This window comes from Neolamprologus brichardi, chromosome 7 (assembly GCF_056152115.1).
Source record: "Neolamprologus brichardi isolate AB-2024 chromosome 7, ASM5615211v1, whole genome shotgun sequence".
Lineage (NCBI taxonomy): Eukaryota > Metazoa > Chordata > Actinopteri > Cichliformes > Cichlidae > Neolamprologus > Neolamprologus brichardi.
In genome coordinates, this window is record NC_142110.1 from 18,876,816 (window position 1) to 18,895,408 (window position 18,593).

Sequence of the window (18,593 nt, forward strand, 5' to 3'; positions counted from 1 at the left end):
TTCTAGAAGGGAAGACGAGGCCGGTGTGTCCCTCTGCAAAATCTTCACCCCTTTTAGTTACAGCCAGCTTTATAGAGGCGTCCCCATCATAAAACCCCCCCACGGTGTGCTGCAAACTCTGTGTCTGTGTCTATGTGAGTGCTCGTGTGTGACTGTGTACGCATACCTGTATGTATGTGTGTGCACGTGAGTGTGCGTGACAGTTAAAACACTGTGGGTGTAGGTGACTCCCTAGAGGTCATAAAACCCATCTCCCTTCCAGACCACAGTTGTCCAGTTACAAATGTTGAGACCTTTCACAGTCCAACTGGGGGAGGGGTCTCCTACAATCTACTCCTAAGTTCATGACACAGTCAGGCCTTTATTACATTGAGGGCAGTGTCAGTGTCTCTACAATAATTCTACATTCTATGTTAACACATTTCTAAACTCTAAAATAAGCTAAACATTTCTACAAGTTATATTTGTGCTGTTTCTCCAGAATCAACGTTGTATAAGTTAGTTTCAGCTGCTCTCTTACTCCCAAGGGATCCAAAGTAGATAGCTGTCCATAGTTGATTTGGCAGATGTTTGTGCTGGATGCCCTTCCTGGTGCAACACCCAACAGATTTGTGCCTCCTTCTGGGAGACCCAGGCATCTTTTTGTTAGGCGAATGTATAAACCAGAGTCTACGCCAAAAGATTAAAATGTGTTATTACCTTTTTTTTTCTTTTTAAAGCAGAATTAATCACCTACTGTCCATCATGGCCAAGCCCATCTACCTATACAGCTCTTAGGAAAAGCCTTGAGTCATCACTCTATAATTTCTTTCTCTATAATTTCTTTTTAATGTCTTTATATTTTGCTAGGAAAAGGAACTTTGACTGGAAAGTCACAGTCAAAACCTTTATTCTTCAACACAGCCTGAGCTCTATTAGGAAAGTTTACTTGTAATTTCTTGAAAGAGTCTTCAGGAATAATTCTCCAGGCTTCTGAAGAATGAACCCTTTGCTAATCAGACACTTTCCCGATGGCACTGCATCACTGGCAGAAATGCAGTGCACACCATGACAGAGTCTCCGCCATGTTTTAGTGATGCTTCTGCCTTTTTCCATACATATTGATGATGTGAACCATAAATTTCAAATCTGGATTCATCACTCCATCAGACCTGTTGCTACTGACTGTTTAAAAATCAAAATCAGGCGGTCAGCACTGTTGCCTCACAGCAAGAAGGTTTGGGTTCAAATCCACCATCTACTATTGCAGGGGTCAAAAGTACAACTTTGAAAGACCTTAACAAAGGCTTAATGAAAAAAAGAAAAAGACGTTTGGGGGGAGCTGACTCAAGACTTTGACACACTACTTAAAAATTGGAAGAGGTCCATTTTTAAATGTACAGTATCTGTTTTGGGGTCAAGATAAGGCAACACGTGAATGTCATGTAGAAAATGGAAACGCATTTCTTGTCATGTGCTGCTTGGCGTTGTGCTGTCTAAGAGACTGGCTATGACGTCTCAACGGGTCATTCATTGTTACATACTGAATTGTAATATGATATTGGTTCTTTCCTCTGTAGTGTGTGTGTGTGAATGGAAACCATTTACTCCCCGGTGGCCACAGTGGTTCTGTTATTGCTGGCTGACAGAATAATTGAATGTAGAAGTAGGCGTTGGAGTAGGAACTCCTGCAAAGCAGCTCACTCTTTCAACTCACCTTTTCAACTGCTATTAGTTAGCAAAGTGTGTTGGGTTTCGATGCCTCTGATCCTCCCGCATGTTAAAGTTTTTTTTTTTGGAGGGGGGTTGTTGCTTTTTTTGATTGGGACAGCAAGGCAAAACACTTGTGAGCTGACCGCTGCTGTAATCGGTTGTAATTATATGAACTGCATCTCATCTAGTGGTTTGCTACAGGGGGAATAAAGGGTGAATTTTGTTTTTCTGGCTGGTGGGAGTTTGAGCTCTTTAAAGATTTTCCTCCTGCTTTCCGGGAACATTAGCCAGGAAAGCACAAGATCCGAGTAAATCTACCGAGTCGATCAGTGTTAATAAGGAGACAAGAACAAGAGCGAATTAAAAGGAGGGATTCTCAACTTTAGTGTGTGTGGTCCAAATAGGATTTGCTCAGAGGCAAGGATTTGAGCCTCTCGTGTAATGCTCACAAAGCGAGGTCCAGCACCGCAGTTCCTCGCCAGTGGGTCATCACGTAAAGACTGAAGTCATTAATAGCGCATGTAATTCTGTGAGGGCAGCAGCTTATCACAGTTGGAGAGGTTGGAAACAGCATAGAGTCACTCTCCACTGCCACCTCCTGGCTAACTGGAAAGGAGGAGCTGCTTCTTATGAATGGCAGAAATTCTTTCTTCCTCTAAAAGTTACGATTATTATTGTTTTACTCCTTTTTTTTTGCATGCAGATACATCTGAAAGTGATATTTCTCACTGTACTCTGTCTGAGAAATACATACCTCATTAGAGATTAGATGAAAAATGAGACTTGTGAAGACAGAACCTGATCTGGTTCACAGCTTTATTTCCCCTTTTTAAAAAATGTAACATATGCTGCCGTTTGGGTGTTTCTCCTCACAAGCTAAATTAAAATGCAGGTTCTGCATACTGTGCACTCTACAGCCTCTCAAGGCATAGTTAATTTCTCAGAGCCGTGTTTTGACACGGTTAGCCATGAAAATGTATCGGAATTGTTCTAATGACTTTGTGTAGCTTTTTATTCTCTCTCATGCTGGTAACAATTTAGGAACTATAAATAAAAATGTATGTAGTTTGTTTACAGCCAGGCCCCAACAACTCTCAGAAAGCACACAGGGCAGGCAGTATTTGGCCTGGAAATCAAAACCCAGCGCAAAAAACACCCCTGCAAATAACCCTTCTGCTTGCTTAATTACAGAAGGTATGAGGTTACAGTTGGAGGCAACTTTGATGAGTGCGTAAACATTTTTGTCAGTATTTTAAAAAACAAAAAAGAAATCTCTGGACTTGATTAGTTAGATGGGTTACTTAAAGACGTCTTAGAGTAAAAAAAGGTTGCAGAATAATTGCAGAATATTTTGGCGAGTAAGTAGTAGTAAGTATCCCCAGCAGAAATCACAACCCTGAATTTCGCTGAATTTCGTCTGTTAAACCCTGTGGTCCTAGATACAGCAGATCAACTAATGCCCAACCCCCTTTTTTTAAAGAATAGTCTGGCTCCTCCTATGGCTTCTTAGTGCTTGCTTGATAGCTTTTGCACAACATAAACCACACAGTGATTTAAAGTAATTGCCCCCTTTTTAAAAATAGGAAACGGCCAAACCAAAGCCTCATGGAAAATGTGATACAGCTTCAGTTAAAAGAAACTGCAAAAGCGATGATGATGAGATACCAAGATGCTGCTCGTACTGACAATGCGGTTGAGAGCACAACATATAAAATGTTTTTCTATTCCCTGATATATAATTACAGTTAATATGTAGCCTGTATGTAGAAGGGAGCAGAATCAATACTCATTTCTATGCTATTCAATTGCTTGTGTCTAGTGCACTCGCTGTTTGTGTTTGTAGTCTAGCCACAAGGTTATTTGATTGCCCCGGTATCGCCTCAGCATACTAACCGACATCTCTGGAGAATGTGTGTATACTCATGTGTATTTGTGTGTCCTTCACAGTCTGTGCATCAGCGGGTTTTGATCAAGACTTCTGTTGCTATTGTAAACACTGAATAATTGGCCATACTGAGCAGTCTGGTGTCCTAATTTAGTGTGTCACCAAAAAACCTTCATAAGCATCTGTATAGTAGTGTATAGCTTGTATTTAGCAGTGTTGTATTGAATAAATAGGTGGGAGGCAGTGTAGTCTATCCTTCACTCCACTGTAAGAAATTTAACCTACAGTTTTGTATGTGTATATCTGCGAGTACAGCTGAAAGAGCCTATTTAGCAGGGGTGGAGGAAAGAATAGACACAGCTTAGTATTGTGATATTTTGTGTGATGATATTGTATTGAAACATGGGCATCAAATGTTCATATTTTATTAAATAAATTAAAATACTCGTGCAATACTGTGAACAAGAGGGCTCATCTCATGCACCACCATCCTGATGTAAACATGATTTAATTAAAAACCTTCCAAGACTGGACACACTTACCTTTTCACATTCTGCTACCGATTGTAACTCGTGGCGACTGAATGGCTGCCTAGAGCTTGGGGGTGATGCACACTCGCGGTCACCTTTGATCGCAAGGCAATTGCATGGTTCGGCTGATAAGAAGCAACCTTTGTGCAAACAGTTGCAGTCTGACTTGGACTGACTTGCAAATAACTGATTTGCAAATAACTTATTTGTTCTCTAATTTATAAATGCAGACAGACTGCCAGCATGTTGCCATCAGTCTGACTCGGCCTTTGTCAATGAACACAACTTTGGGCGACTCAACTGTTTGCGAACTGGTTGTATTCTGGTTATATTCCTGTAAATCGGAATTGCTCCCGAGCACAAATGTATTAGTTAAATGTGGTATTTCTGTCTGTGTGGAAAGCAGCATATATGGGATTTTTGAATTACTATATTATAACCTCTTAATTGTTATTAATTTATGATTTATTATATTTTGCAGCAATTTTTTCTATTTTTCTATTTAATTCTGATTTAGCTATATTCCTCTTGCTTAATTTCTCATTTGATTGTAGGTTGGTTAATGTTCATGTTGCTCTAACGTTTTTTAAGCAATTTTGTGTCATAAATCTCATATTTTCTAATATCTTATTTATTACTGTTGCATAGCTGCTATTGTGTGAAAAAGATAATGATTTTTTTTCTGGTAGTGTGTTCCTTCTTGTAACTTAGATAGAGCTGCTAGTTATCTGTTAAACGGTTTTGTGGTTTTGTCTTCTTGCCAGTAAAATGTAACTAATGACAGGAAGCGTCATGGTCAATTCTTCACATGGCTGAGTTTAAACAGAAGTCATATCTCTCTTAAATAATTCCAATTCCTTGCATAGGTCATGTGAGGCACATTTTTTCTGACAAAGACATTTGTCCACTATTCTCTGACAGTTTCAGTGACATTATGGCAATAATCATTTCAATAGATTCAACCATCCACTCTCTAGTGCATGGTTGTTATAACAACGCTGTGGAGTTAGAAACGCAGGCCAAGCTGATTTCTTCTATTCCCCTTGCCTTCTAACAATACAGGTTGTTTATCCTTCCATCGCCTCCCAAAGTGCTGCTTTTATTTCTCCCTGGTTCCCTGGGCGATTGTGGCTCAAGAGTTGGGAGTTTGCCTTGTAATTGGAAGGTTGCCGGTTCAAGCCCCGGCTTAGACAGTCTTGGTCGTTGTGTCCTTGGGCAAGACACTTCACCTGTTGCCTACTGGTGGTGGTCAGAGGGCCCGGTGGCGCCAGTGTCCGGCAGCCTCGCCTCTGTCAGTGCGCCCCAGGGTGGCTGTGGCTACAATGTAGCTTGCCATCACCAGTGTGTGAATGGATGCATGACTGGATATGTAAAGCGCTTTGGGGTCCTTAGGGACTAGTAAAGCGCTATATAAATACAGGCCATTTACCATTTGTATCCCATCACGAGTTCCTGCTATCAAGTGAAAAGTGTGTTGTCGGCAGGTTATCTTCTCAGTATTGCAATCCTAGTTATGTCCAGTAGAGGGCATCCATGTTTGAGTTTTTGGTCTTTGGTAAATGGATTCTTTGTAGACACTACTACTGCCTCTCCTGTTTTTTTGCCACACTGTAAATCACTGAATAGCATTTATCTTTTGTTTACCTCACCAAATGTGGAACATGCAGTATTTATTTGTGGACAAGAGGAGTGTGTGATTCATAAAGTGTCTTTCAACCCTTAAAACCACTAAAAATGTTCAGTTTTTTTCTTTTTTAAAGGGGCCCCTTAAATTTACCAGTTAGTTCTCTCCTTCAGCAGCAGCAGCAGCAGCAGTACACTGATCACACGGGCATCTTTGTTTCAATAAGTGTTGTTATTGTCCCTGTCCTTTCCGTAATTAGCGTGGTAAAAGGGCGTTAAAAAACATGAAGCTAGCCATTTTGTGGGTGAGCCTGGTGTTAAGTGTTACCCAACCCCACATGTGATACAATCTATTTAAATTTCCATCTGGTGAGGCAGCTGAGGGCAGGAAGACAGGTCACAGGTTGCTCACTCATTAAATAAACAGGCACCACTTAGTTAATAAGCTCTAAGAAAACCACACAGAGCCGTGGGGTTTTTTTGTGATTTGTTTTCATCCCTTCACACTTACATTGGTTTCCTGGATCCTTATTTGAACCATTACATTTACACACTCAGCCCTAACCATCAGCCTAACCTTCAACCTTTCATACCAAAAGAAAATTAATGTTTTAAGTTTTGTTCCCATAACATGGCGCTGTTAAGGGATTTATGACCATATAACTTACAAATTGCAAGTACAGATTCACAAACGTACAGGAGCAGGTAGATCAGTCTAGTGTTTGGATTTTCTCTGGGTAATGAGGCACAGAAAGTGCAAGTTTCTTACCTTTGTATGTTTGGAGGAATTGCAAGCACTCTGCCCTGACCAGCGTGCTGCGCTCTGTGTTTGTGTGCATGTAGTGGGAAGGAGCTGTACACTTTTTTTTTTCACTTCACTGGAAAAAACATGATGGGACATGATCAGGAGGAAAAATAGGGGGGGGGGGGGGGGGGGGGGGGGACGGTTCAAGGCAAGATCCAAACCCATGAGGAGTCCAAATGTCTCGGAACAGGGCTTAGATTTAAAATAATTCTACTGCATTTGTGATGTGCATGCTATGTTGTTGACACTGCTTGCTGTGCCATTTAAACAGTACATATCTTATATGTGAATACATGATCCAGGCAACCCTTAAAAAAGACATTTTGAACTTGGTGATGCCAATTGATTATGTTTATATTGATTATTATTTGAATTAGAGCCCAACTAATGTAGTGAGATATCAGTATCTGCATATATAATAGCTGATAACTGAACATTCAAAAAGTCAAGAAGAGATGGGAGAAATGCCATGACGTGACAGTAAAACAAGATTATTTGGCAACATATCCATATTATCTACGCATAACAAAAGTTATAGAAATCTATTTATGTTGTGTGTGTCTGAAAGTAAAAAAGATAAGACATCAGCCAATATATGAGATTTTCACTGACCAAATATTGACGTTTGTATTGCTCTTAAACACTGTATCAGTCAGGCTTCAATTTAAGTAACAAAGAGCCATCGCCTGTATTAATAGGTCAACTTGTGATCTGCTTTTCTGAGTGAGCTAGACTCTCATTTGTGAAAATAGTCTTTACTGTACAGGGCTCGCAAAATTGCTAGCCCAACGTCCTGGAGCTAGCGATAGCCGGTCAGGCTATATGATAGCCCGACGGGCGGGGCTGAGATAGATTTTGGTTGCCCGACTGGAGATATCGCTAGCTCCGGGACGTCGGGCTAGCGATATTGCGAGCCCTGCTGTATAACGTTTGTGATTACCACGCTAGACCTCATTTTATTCTTCCAATATTTCTTTCACCTGACTTGCTTATTTAAGTATCTTAAAATTCTGCATTGTTAATTTACAGCTTTTTTTAAATGATCACATAAGTCTAAGGTTATTCAGATGATATGAATTCATATCACTTGGTTTGATGTTTGAGTCATTTATGTCCTACACTGCTTATTTAAAAATAAAAAAGGTGATTCAACCCAGAATCTCAGGGTTGTTTGAGCTAGAGTTACCTTTGATGTCATTGTCAGGTCTGCAGATATGAGTCATTTTCTGTTACCAAAAAAAAAAAAAAAACTATGGAAGGAAAAAAAAAGAAACTTTACAGTTTGTGTGTTTCACCCATCAGTGTAAATTACTTGTGATCTAGTTCTTTAGGCAGCAGGAAATGTGAAGCTCAACGCTCCTGTATTTATTTTTGACACGTGTTGCAGTTTGAATTGTAGAGTCTGATCCATATGGCAGTCTGCACAACTGCGGATTGGAGGCTCCAACTGGTCCAAACCATAGACTGCAAATAAAAAATTCGACATAGCCATTGTGACGTCACCCATTGGCTTTGGGCAAAGCTTGAAGCCACAGTGTTAGCATTTCTGCCTCCATGGTTTTAGTTTTTCAGAAGCAGGAGTTACTATATTTGGACAAGAGGACAGAGTGCTAAGTTTTCAGCAAACACTGGGGTTACAGAACTGCAGCTACAGAGTTACACGCAGCTCTTATGCTGTGTCTCCAACAAAAGAAAAACAAATTAATCCAAATATGGAGGTGATGGAAGTTTAACATTTGAAACTTTATTTAGTCATTTATTACTACAAGTTATACAATTGAAGAATGAAAGGATAAATATGTGTCGCGACGCCAAGCTGGGATAGGCTTACTGTTTCTTTCAAGCTATTGAGCGCTACTTTGAGCTCTAGCTATGTTTTACAGCTCAGTAAAATTGGCTACTTTGTATTTTATTCATTTGCACAAACACAATTTTCAAAGTAATCTGCATAGCTCTGTTTCAAAGTAGAACTAGCTTGTTATTGTTCTGTGTTATTGGTAATAAAAATAAATCAATTATATGTACACAGTTTTTAATTTAGTTCTGAAAATTTCAGATATGCAACAAAACACAATACATTTTACTACGAATAAGCTTATGCCGAGTTGCCATATGCGGAAAAAGAATATTTTACCATTTACATTTTCTTTTAGATCAAACTGTTTTTTAAATATGTGTGTACTGGCTTTCTTTTGGAGTCAGCCTCAGGTGGTCATTAGACGAACTGCAGTTTCTGGCACTTGGACGTTTTCTTTAGAGTTTGCAAGCTGATGTAAACATCCATACTGTCACACTCATGGACAGGTTGTTTTGTGTGTGTGATTCCACTTGGGGGCGGTGTTTCTGCAGACACAAACAAGCCTGCTGACACAAAAAGCACAGTCACTGTTAAAGTAACAGCATATCACTCGCCTGCATTAGCATGCACACACATACCCCCACCATGCATGTATGGTGCACATTGTGTATGAATATGCTTATTGTGTATATGATTGCTCTGACTTCTGTCTGTATTCCTCTGTTTTAGCATACTGTACGTCCAGAAGCAATTTGCAAAAAGACCAGTGTGTGTCTACGTCTGAGTGTGTGTTGCCTATATAAACCCCTTCTCTCTCCCCAGCATTCACCAAGCAGTGAGTAGAAGTAGGCCGCTTAAAGATAGCTCCCAGCAACCTCAATACCAGCTCCTAAAATATATCTGCTCATGAGAGTCATCATCTCCCTCCCTCTCCCTCTTTCTTATTCTTCTTTTGCTCCTTCTTCTTTTGAAAATAGAACGAGAATCAGACTTTAAGTGTGCAGATTGATGCCCTGAGTGAAATACTACTGTGTGTGTGTGTGTGTGTGTGTGTGTGTGTGTGTGTGTGTAGGTGTGTACTCAGGTGTTAATGTGTGATTTACTTGAATAAGGTATACATGCCTTACATAAGACTTATTCCAATGAAGAGGTGACATCAGGATTGTACCAATGGACCCATCAACTCTAGGAGGATTTAGAAGTGATGGCACCCATGAGTTTCTCTGTGGTCTGACCCACTGTGGAAATGTGTACAGCTGAGAAAGACATGTATGAAAGGAAAATAACCACATGATACAAAATAGGGACTGTTTAGTACTTAGTCATTAAAGGATTGGCGTGGTCTGGTCACTAAAGAAACCCTGCTTAAAATGGATTAATGACACAGTTCATATATAACATTTAAAATGTAAGTACTAACAGATCATTATTCCTTTTTTAAAAAAAATGTAGTCTGTTGTATGTATCCCTTAAAAGTTATAAAAATACAAGTCACTATATTCCCATCTCCAATTTGCCTGTTTTGTATGATCAACCTGTAACTTCAAAGCTCTGCACCTGAAAGAAAAACAAGAAAAGAACAACTACTGTCACTGAAGCTGAAACCTACAAAAGTTTTTTACATTTTTAATGTTTTTCTTTGTTTTTTTAAACATTTACCTAGAATGATTTAGGATGCTGTATTTTATACTCAAAGCTTTACCATCAGGTCTATAATAAGAATTATGGGGAAACTGAAAAATTCTCACCTTCATCTTCAAATCTACACATTGAAGCTGAGCCTTTGCTTATACTTTAAAGTTTTTGCCTGTAAGATTTTTCAGATTGACTGTGACATAAGCCAATATTTGTTGGCATTAATAAATATTTTAGCCGTACAATAGTTGGATATGATTACCCTTTCATTCGCTCTGATATTGGGATCCCTGCTTAAATCTTTTGTTTTGGTTTCCTCTCACAGTCATTCCTTTGCATAACCCAACAATAGTGGGCAGAGTGGGTAAATATGTGCACTGTATGTAAACCTATTTGTCGTACTGTGTTCTTTTTCCCCCTCTCTTACACCGTTGTTCTGCTGTGGGCATCGGCTACCCTCCCCCACCTCCTGTGACCATAAAAACAAAAATAAAAATGGTTATTGAAAAGAAACGAATAAAAAGTTGAGTGCGCTCTCTCATGTCGGCTCAATATTCTTCCTGCTGTCTGGATGCGCTGAGTCTGAGAGTGTTCTTTACCCCCCATTGGCCCACATCCACAGAGAATGAGGACAATAGTTTGGCTCTGAGACATGTGTGCCTAATGTAGTCCTTTTATGTGGGAAAGTGGAACTGTATGGAGATGGGAGAGAAAGAGGATCATTGTGTTCCTGTTTTTCTTTCTGCCTCTTTTTCTCATACATCTGATGGCTCTCAGATGTTTCGACCGCTTACTAAGAAAACACATTTATTGCAGCATCTATAAAATCAGTCACTGTTATCTGCTCTTAGGACTAGATCGTTTGGTTGTAACGATGTTTGTGGAATGGTACTGTGATGGCACGATCATGTTTTGTTGTTATTCATCATCTAGTAGATGTTTCGTTTTGTTCACTCCAAATTGAGCTTTTGGTAAAATCACCCCTGTTAGTGTCCAAAAACAAAGTGATGACCAAAGTGATTCCAGTTCATTTTCAGCCGGGGCTGAGGGTACATACTAAAGTTCAGAGAAATCAGCTGTCAGTTTTCAGTGCAGTTCGTCCTGTGGGAATCATGAATATAGATAATTTTATGGCCATCTATCCGATAATTGTAGCTTGGTTAATGTGGTCTGAACAAAACTGGTGACTTCCAACCAGCTGCTACCCATAGAGCCATACATTTAGTAACTAGATGTGTTTGTGCAGTAGCCTGATGGAATTGCCATACAAAAGAAGTTATGACATCAGGCTGGTGCAGAGTTAATTACGTTCTATAACGTCAAAGCAGCCGTGCTTACTAATTTGCAACATTCCCCGCGATGACCTAAAAAACACTGAGATATTAAAGGTGTGCATCTGTGTTAAGAACAACACATTGCAGCTGAATAATCCATCAGAATCTCTCTTCATTTTAAACACTTTATGGATGTCCTATAAGCCCAAACAAGTCAGTGTCGTTTCATACAGACAGTGTAAACTGCAAGCAGTTTTATGATTAATGACTAATCAGCCAAATAAGCCCCAGAATGTCCCTTCAAGCCTCCATACACTCGTGCACGCATATCTCCACACACCCACACAGCAATATTGAGGTCAGATTGGGAGAAAGACACAGACCCCCCATCATGGCGCACCCTCTGGCTACCTCTCTTTGAGCTGTTCACTCATGTAGAAGCAGACCCATCTGCCCCAAGAGATGGCACACAGAGGGCAGAAAAGTACGAGACGCACGTTTACGAGCAAGAAAAAACACAGAGGTGGAAATTAGGTTTAGAGAAATTGAGAAAAGATGCCAGATTTTGTGTGTGTGTGTGTGTGTGTGTGTGTGTGTGTGTGTGTGTGTGTGTGTGTGTGGTGGGGGGGGGAAGATCTGTGCTGTGTTGCCCTGAGATACAGGATGTTGTAATAAGGCAATTGAGAGAGAAAGAGAGAGAGACAGAGGAAGACTGTGAGAGCGATAGAGAGAGGGGCTGGACTATGTAATAGAGGAAAACGGGGGAGGAGGGTATGCCTCAAGGAGAAGTGCATTCATTTTTCTGTCGGTGTGACAAGCCAACTCCCCCTCTGCCTGCGCAGAAAGTGGAATGCTCCGCCTTGCTCTGGGCTCTGTTGTTGTGCAGAGCTGCAGAAGGCCTGACAGAGCCAGCTAGACAGAGAGGAAAGGGTGAAATGCATCGACAGAGACAGACACGCTGTGGATCGAGAGCCTGTGAATAGATTTCATCACCCGGTTCAACCAGCGACACCAGAGAGGAAGGAAACAAAGAAAAGAGGGAGACAAGAAAAAAGGTGCTTCAGTTAAAGGAGGGAAAGTGAGAGAGAGAGAGAGGCAAGGTGAAGGAGGAGAAGGAAGGAAGGAAAGGGAGGGAGGAAGGAGGCTCAGACATGAGGAGGGGCGCCTGACTGACATTGCTGCTCTCTCTATCAACTCGCACACACACACAGGGACATAGGCAGACACACACAGACTGTGCACTGCACAGTAGCTGCTCTTTTATCGCCCTCTGTGGAGCCTCGTCCCCCATCCTTTCTTCTCTTTAGAGTGAGAGGACATAAGACAGAGAGGAAGGAAGAGCAGGAAGAGGAGGAGGAGAAAAAAGACGTGAAGGAGGAGAAGGAGGGGAGGCAGTAACCCTCTCCTCTCCATTACTCAGACACACAACCGGGGGTGATAGAGAAGAGCAAAAAAAACAAGAGGTGTGGGGGAAAAAGGAGCTTTCTGTTCCATTTCGCCGTCTCCTGTGGTCCCTCGGCCAGAGAGCGGCTAACAGGCACCGCTCATGTCCGTGAACTCGGAGAAATCCTCGTCCCCTGAAAGGTAACACCTCATCTTCCTCCTTCCCTCTCTCATTACTGTTCTCATTTTGCCTCGATATGTCAGTTTGCATGTCGTTTTGTTTCTTCCCACGAGCCTCTTCCACCACCACCATCCCCCTCAGCACCTCCATGTTTTGTCTCCTCTCTGTTTCTCTTTCTGTTTCTGTCTCCGTTCCTTCAGCCTCGGTTCCTTCCATTGTCTGGGTCACACAGCAGTTACTGTAGCAGGGCGAAAAACACAACGGTTTATTGTTGCATGGTTCTGTAACATTTCAACATGCACATATGAGCATGTACAGTACATAACACATCTCGCTCACACACACACTGTTCTAGACAGATGCGTGAGCTCACGCTGCCTTCCGAGGCCGTAACATTTCCTATAAGAACAGTGACAACAATACATGCACATACGAACACACGCAGTCTCTTTGTGGTGCTTGAGCTCAGAGCTTACACAGCAAGAGTGTCAACACACGTCAACATCAGCACGGCCAGCAGCAGCAGCAGCAGCAGCAGCAGCAATGCATCTCAGCAGCAGTGCGAGACAACAGATAACCACATGACGCACCTTAGTGCATAATATTCCCGATCGATTGCTCCTTCGGACACAACACAACCTCTTTGCAAAACACACTCACACCCAGGCAGCTTAATCATAATTTGATAAACTGCAAATTCATTGTAAATACACATACCAAATCACCTAATGATGAGTGTTAATAGCAAGGTCACCAGGCATTATCATCATGCCCATCATGGTACACCTTGGCTAATTGAATACACAGAAACTCGCACACCGTACATTTTTCTAATTGCCAGGACAGGATACACTACGCTGAATGACAGCTACATGCATCAGGGATAAGCATTCCTTATCTCACCCTCGTTCAGTCAAGATTGTGCCCTCTTTAATAATTTGTACCTATTCGTACCTAATTAGTCACCCCACAGGATCAAAGTGAACACAGTGCTTTTTTTGTTTGTTGGTATGTTGGTTTGTTTAGGGCTACTGAGGTAATCCCGGTTTTTAAAGCCAGTCTTGATTGCGTAGTTCTGGAAGTAAAGATGAGAGAAATGTTTGGGAGCAAAAGCTCAGTTTATTGGTAGTTTCCAAGAAGTCAAAATAAAAGCGAACCTTTGCAAAAGCTTTTTTTTTCTTTTCCTTTTTTAACTGAATGCATGAGAACCCATATCCATTCAGATCTAACCGGGAGAAGCCCGCATTCCCATTTTGACTGTGCAGAAAAGAGCGGAAAGAGCTCGATTTGACGGTTGCTGGGGGGCAGGAGCAGGCAGACTGGATGACTCAGGTAGCTAGTGATGCCGTGCCAAGTACGATCAGGCAGAGCCACTGCCATCCACACAACTTGGTGCCAGGTCCCAGACTGGCACACTTAAAACATATGGCGCAGTCGGCACGTAGATGGGCTAAAGTAAATGGGCAGTAACAATACCAGGCAGTATTACATGGGCAGTTGGGCACAGAGGAGAGTGGCTTTATACTGGTCTCACAAACTAAATTGATAAATGGATTCAGATACACACACACACATACGATAGACTGGTGATAAAAGTGAATATGTGCGTGTAAACCGTCATATTTATAGCATCTAAACAAATGAATTCTGCTTCCTGACCTTTCGTCCTCTAAATGTACAGTATCACAGCTTTCATTACTCTGTCCAGTTTTTATTTTCCTACCTCCATTGTTTGGGTCACAGCAGTCTCTCTGTAATCAAGAATAATGCAGCAGTCTCTTGTTCCACGGCAGGTAACGCCAAAGAGTTGCACTCATGCACGCACTGCTGCCTCCTTTAACTCCTGCAAGCATCTCCTATGACCAGAGCTGTAGTTCTGTAGAGGTCAGGATTTTTTTCTGCATATAAACAAGAAAATTGACATCCAAAGATTTTTTTTCTTGCTTTGCCCAACAGAAATGAGCAGAATTGTTATAAAGATATATTTGAATAACTTTTCTTTTAAAGTAGGGTTTTATTTAATCACATGCAAAATATAGTTTTTTTTGTCAGATGGGCAAAAACCAAGTGTTTTCAGTCAGCCACTGATTACATGGAGCTGCAGTGACAATCATTTCACACTCATAGCTGTGAAGTTTTGCTGCTTTTCTGAGTTTTCTCTCTGAATATGAATAGCTTTGATTATTGGACTCTGCTGACATGCAGTAATGATTGAAATTAGTATATTGGTTATTATCTAACCACATATGTGAACATGAACTAGTGTGGAAGTTATTTTGCACTTTATTAGGGGATTGTATTTTAAGGTCAAGTGAACTTCAGAATCTATGTTTAGCTTTTTTTGTGAGACAAATCAGCTCAGTTTCTTTGACTATAACACCATCTGTGCCCCAGATGCCATGAAACCATACACACATGCATGCACACACTGTTGTGGATTGCTTTTTATTCGGGATGTGCAGTGATATGTTTGTCACAATAAGTGGATTTGATGTGTGTTAAGCTAAACGGATGGACTCGTCTGGCCTGAAAAGAGCAAGAAGCAGTGCAGTGACAAATTTCTCCTGGAGACGCTGCACTAGGAAGACGATCCCTGTTGTGTAACTTAGCACTTGAGGCGTAGTGGAGATGGATGGAGGACGAGAAGTGTGTGTGTGTATTTGTGTGCATGTGTGTGCCCGTTTGAGGATATTTAAGTGTTTTGACGTCCTTATTGCGTGTGAGCAGCTTAAAGCAACTTTGTGAAGGGTGACGGCACGTCATTTTAGGTCATAATAACGGATGCTGCTGGGTTAAGGGCTTACATCCTTAGAAGACTTTCTTGGGATTAAACACAAGTCGAATAAATAAACAGCCAAAGGTCAAGAGTTCAAAGGCTTTCAAAGGCTGGCTTGAGGTTCGTGTAATTTTCGTAGCTGTTGAGAGGAACAGCTACTGAAACGTTAAACTCTTGGTTTAACACTCAGTTGTGTTGTTGTAAATGCCACATACCTGCTTCAAAAGCATGATGTGCTTCTTAGGCTACACCCAATTAGAATGCGATTGTGTAGCTGGTTTTTCATTAGTGGGCATCCACACAATGCAAATATATCTTTTATATCTGCTTGTCACAGGTTGAAACACAGCTTACTGGTTATGCTAGTTACAACCAGATGGTCTGAGCAGTCTCTTTCCTGCTTTTTCAGACTGCCTGAGTTAGAAGAATAGGTCAGAAAGAGCTGCCGAGGATGCAGCGCTGGAATGCGTCCAACCGGTCAGGAAGCCGGGCCATGCAGCAGACAGGCATCACATTCAGCAGCTATTGCATTCTCGCAGAGTACGCAGCTTTGGCTGGCCTACATGGCCTCCACCATCTTCTTTAGTCCGACCCAGAAACGGGGTGCGCGAGCACACGTGCAGGCATACCAGTGGCGCAACATGACAATAGCTAATGAAGCGTGGCAGGGAGCTAGCTCGTAAACTAGCCCCCTGCCCTGCCCGTCTGCCCTCCATTACCACCTGCCCCTCGCTCATGGATGAAAAGAAACATAAGATTACATTTTACTTTCTCTCTTTCCACCTCTTTATTTTTTCTTTTTCCTGCCTTCAGTGTAAGACAGATGGAAGAGGAGGAGGAGGAATCTCATGCATGCAATCTCTCTTGTCCCTCTGAGGGCTTTTGGTGATATTGCAAATGTAAATAAAAGTGTCTGCTACATGCACACCCACAGAAACTACCATGAAGTTTTCAGCCCTTGCAAACTAGTCTAACCTGACTGGATAGTCAAAGCTCTGCACTGCAGAATAACTCTGGGAATTTCCACCTCGTGTACTGAAGTCCTATGTGGTTAATCAGCAATAGGAATCACTGAGTCAAACATGCAGCAGAAAGGAATAAGATACCTCACAAGTAGTAAGTCGATCACCAGTGGTCATGTGATCTGGACTTGGGCATCTGATCCGGTGAGAGATCCTCAGTAGGATTTACAGTGTAGGTTCAAAGGTCATGTAGCGTCACCAGTAGATGCATGATAGGATGATGCTGTCAGTGCTCTGGGATGAAACTTAAATTACTTATTGATCATTAATTAATGCCTTGTATATGGAAATGTAAGCAAAATAAATACATGTTTACTCTGAAAACACACACCTACACTTCTGGAAAAGCTTTTATGAGCTCAGGCTTTTCCCAAGCACAAAGGCTTCCGCGTTTGTTTATCTTCACTTCTAACAAAAGCACATTTTCTTTTTCCACTGGTTTTGGCAAATTGTAAAAAAAAATTACCACCGAAACTGTTTTTGTTCTGCTTTAAAGAAAGTGGGACCGTTTTCCCTTAAATCCACATGACAACCAGCAGAAATGCATTTTAACTGGCTTGACTTCCTTTTGCTCTTGTGTGTGTGTGTGTGTGTGTGTGTGTGTGTGTGTGTGTGTGTGTGTGTGTGTGTGTGTGTGTGTGTGTGTGTGTGTGTGTGTGTGTGTGTCCAGTCCCTAGTCCCTGTTGACTCAGTACACACACAACATTCCAGTCTTCCCTGCAGGCCTTTAATTGGTCCTTTCAAATCACCCACTCTTTCCACTTTCTATTTTTTCCAAGCCCTATTCTTGCCCTTCTCCTATTCAATCTCTTATCCTTTCTATACCTCACCTTTTTGCTCTATACCTCCCTCTGCCATCTGTTAAGTTGATTCTGGTCTTTTTTTTTGTTTTCCTGCTGGAACCTGATGTTGCGCATCACTTATTATATATTTCATAACTGTCAGGTTGACTGTTTTTTTTCCTGCAAACTTGAAACTGTAACTAACAGACACAGTTGCAATAAAATGCTACTTATACATTTTGATCTGCTTTGTTTCTTTAACTACACGCTTTTTTTAATTGGGAGAGAAAATAAATATTGCTTTGGTCTTTCCTGTAATTGCAAAATGATATTTTTGAAATGCTAATATATTTTTTACTGCAACCTGCTCTCCTTTAATTCTAACGAGCAGCACTAACAATGCCGATTCACTGTAGTTCCATAACGATACAGGTCCCTGCTGAAGGAGAAACAGAAAAAGACGAGGGAGAACATTTTTCTTTACATCCCCTATCTTACTGTAAAACGTCTCAAGCTGCAGTGCAGATAGTTAGCATGCAGCTACAGGGCCTTTCCCTCTCATTAGTTCACAGCTATCTGCCATCAGCATATTAGTCTTCCTGGAGTCGATTTTACTGCTACGACACTGTAAGTTATACTCAGCAGAAATGGGTGAAATGGAGGAAGAATGAGAGAAGGGGGGGAGATGGAGGAGAGAGTAGGGAAAAGTTTGAGATTCTTGGAGGGTTTGGGGGGTTGGCGAGCGGAGAGACATGGTACGACGATAGCCCTGGGAGAGAGATGATCCCGCAGAGGAATTATAAAGATGATAAAGCCAGAGTGAGAACTCTGGAGAAAGAGACCAGGATAGAGACAGAGAGCAAAAAAACAGGACGGCAGAATCCTCAGGAGAGAGGGGCACGGATAGATAAAGATGATTGGGGAAGGGGGGGAGGGAAGGATGAGAGGCGAGGAGAGATGGAGGGAGAAGATAGATGGCTCTCTGCAGACTTGCGCAGTGTGCTGGGTAATGCTAGGTCACCGGAGGACTAATCTCCGCTGATGCTGCAGCGCTGAAGCAGTGGAATGATAATAGCCTGTTTGTGCTCTGCGTGTTTGTTTGTGTGGCTTACCATATGCATGCGTGTGAAAAGATAGTGGGCTTGCTTTTGAAGGTACCACTTTTTTTTCCTTTTTTTTTTTGGTCCCCTGATAGAGTCACACAAAC

At 41.6% G+C, this 18,593-nt stretch overlaps 1 protein-coding gene across 6 annotated transcripts in view; it reads left to right on the plus strand.

Moving 5' to 3' along the window:
• Positions 1 to 18,593, plus strand: part of srpk2 (SRSF protein kinase 2) — a 70,289-nt gene that overhangs the window by 12,118 nt on the left and 39,578 nt on the right. Inside the window, exon 1 of one of the 6 annotated variants that reach the window (XM_006782498.3) lies at positions 12,126 to 12,826. The exons of the other annotated variants lie outside the window; for them this stretch is intronic. Coding sequence (XP_006782561.2) covers positions 12,789 to 12,826 — 38 coding nt within the window. The 5' untranslated portion in view covers positions 12,126 to 12,788. Of the gene's footprint in view, positions 1 to 12,125; positions 12,827 to 18,593 lie in introns of those variants that run through there. 6 annotated transcript variants of the gene reach the window in all.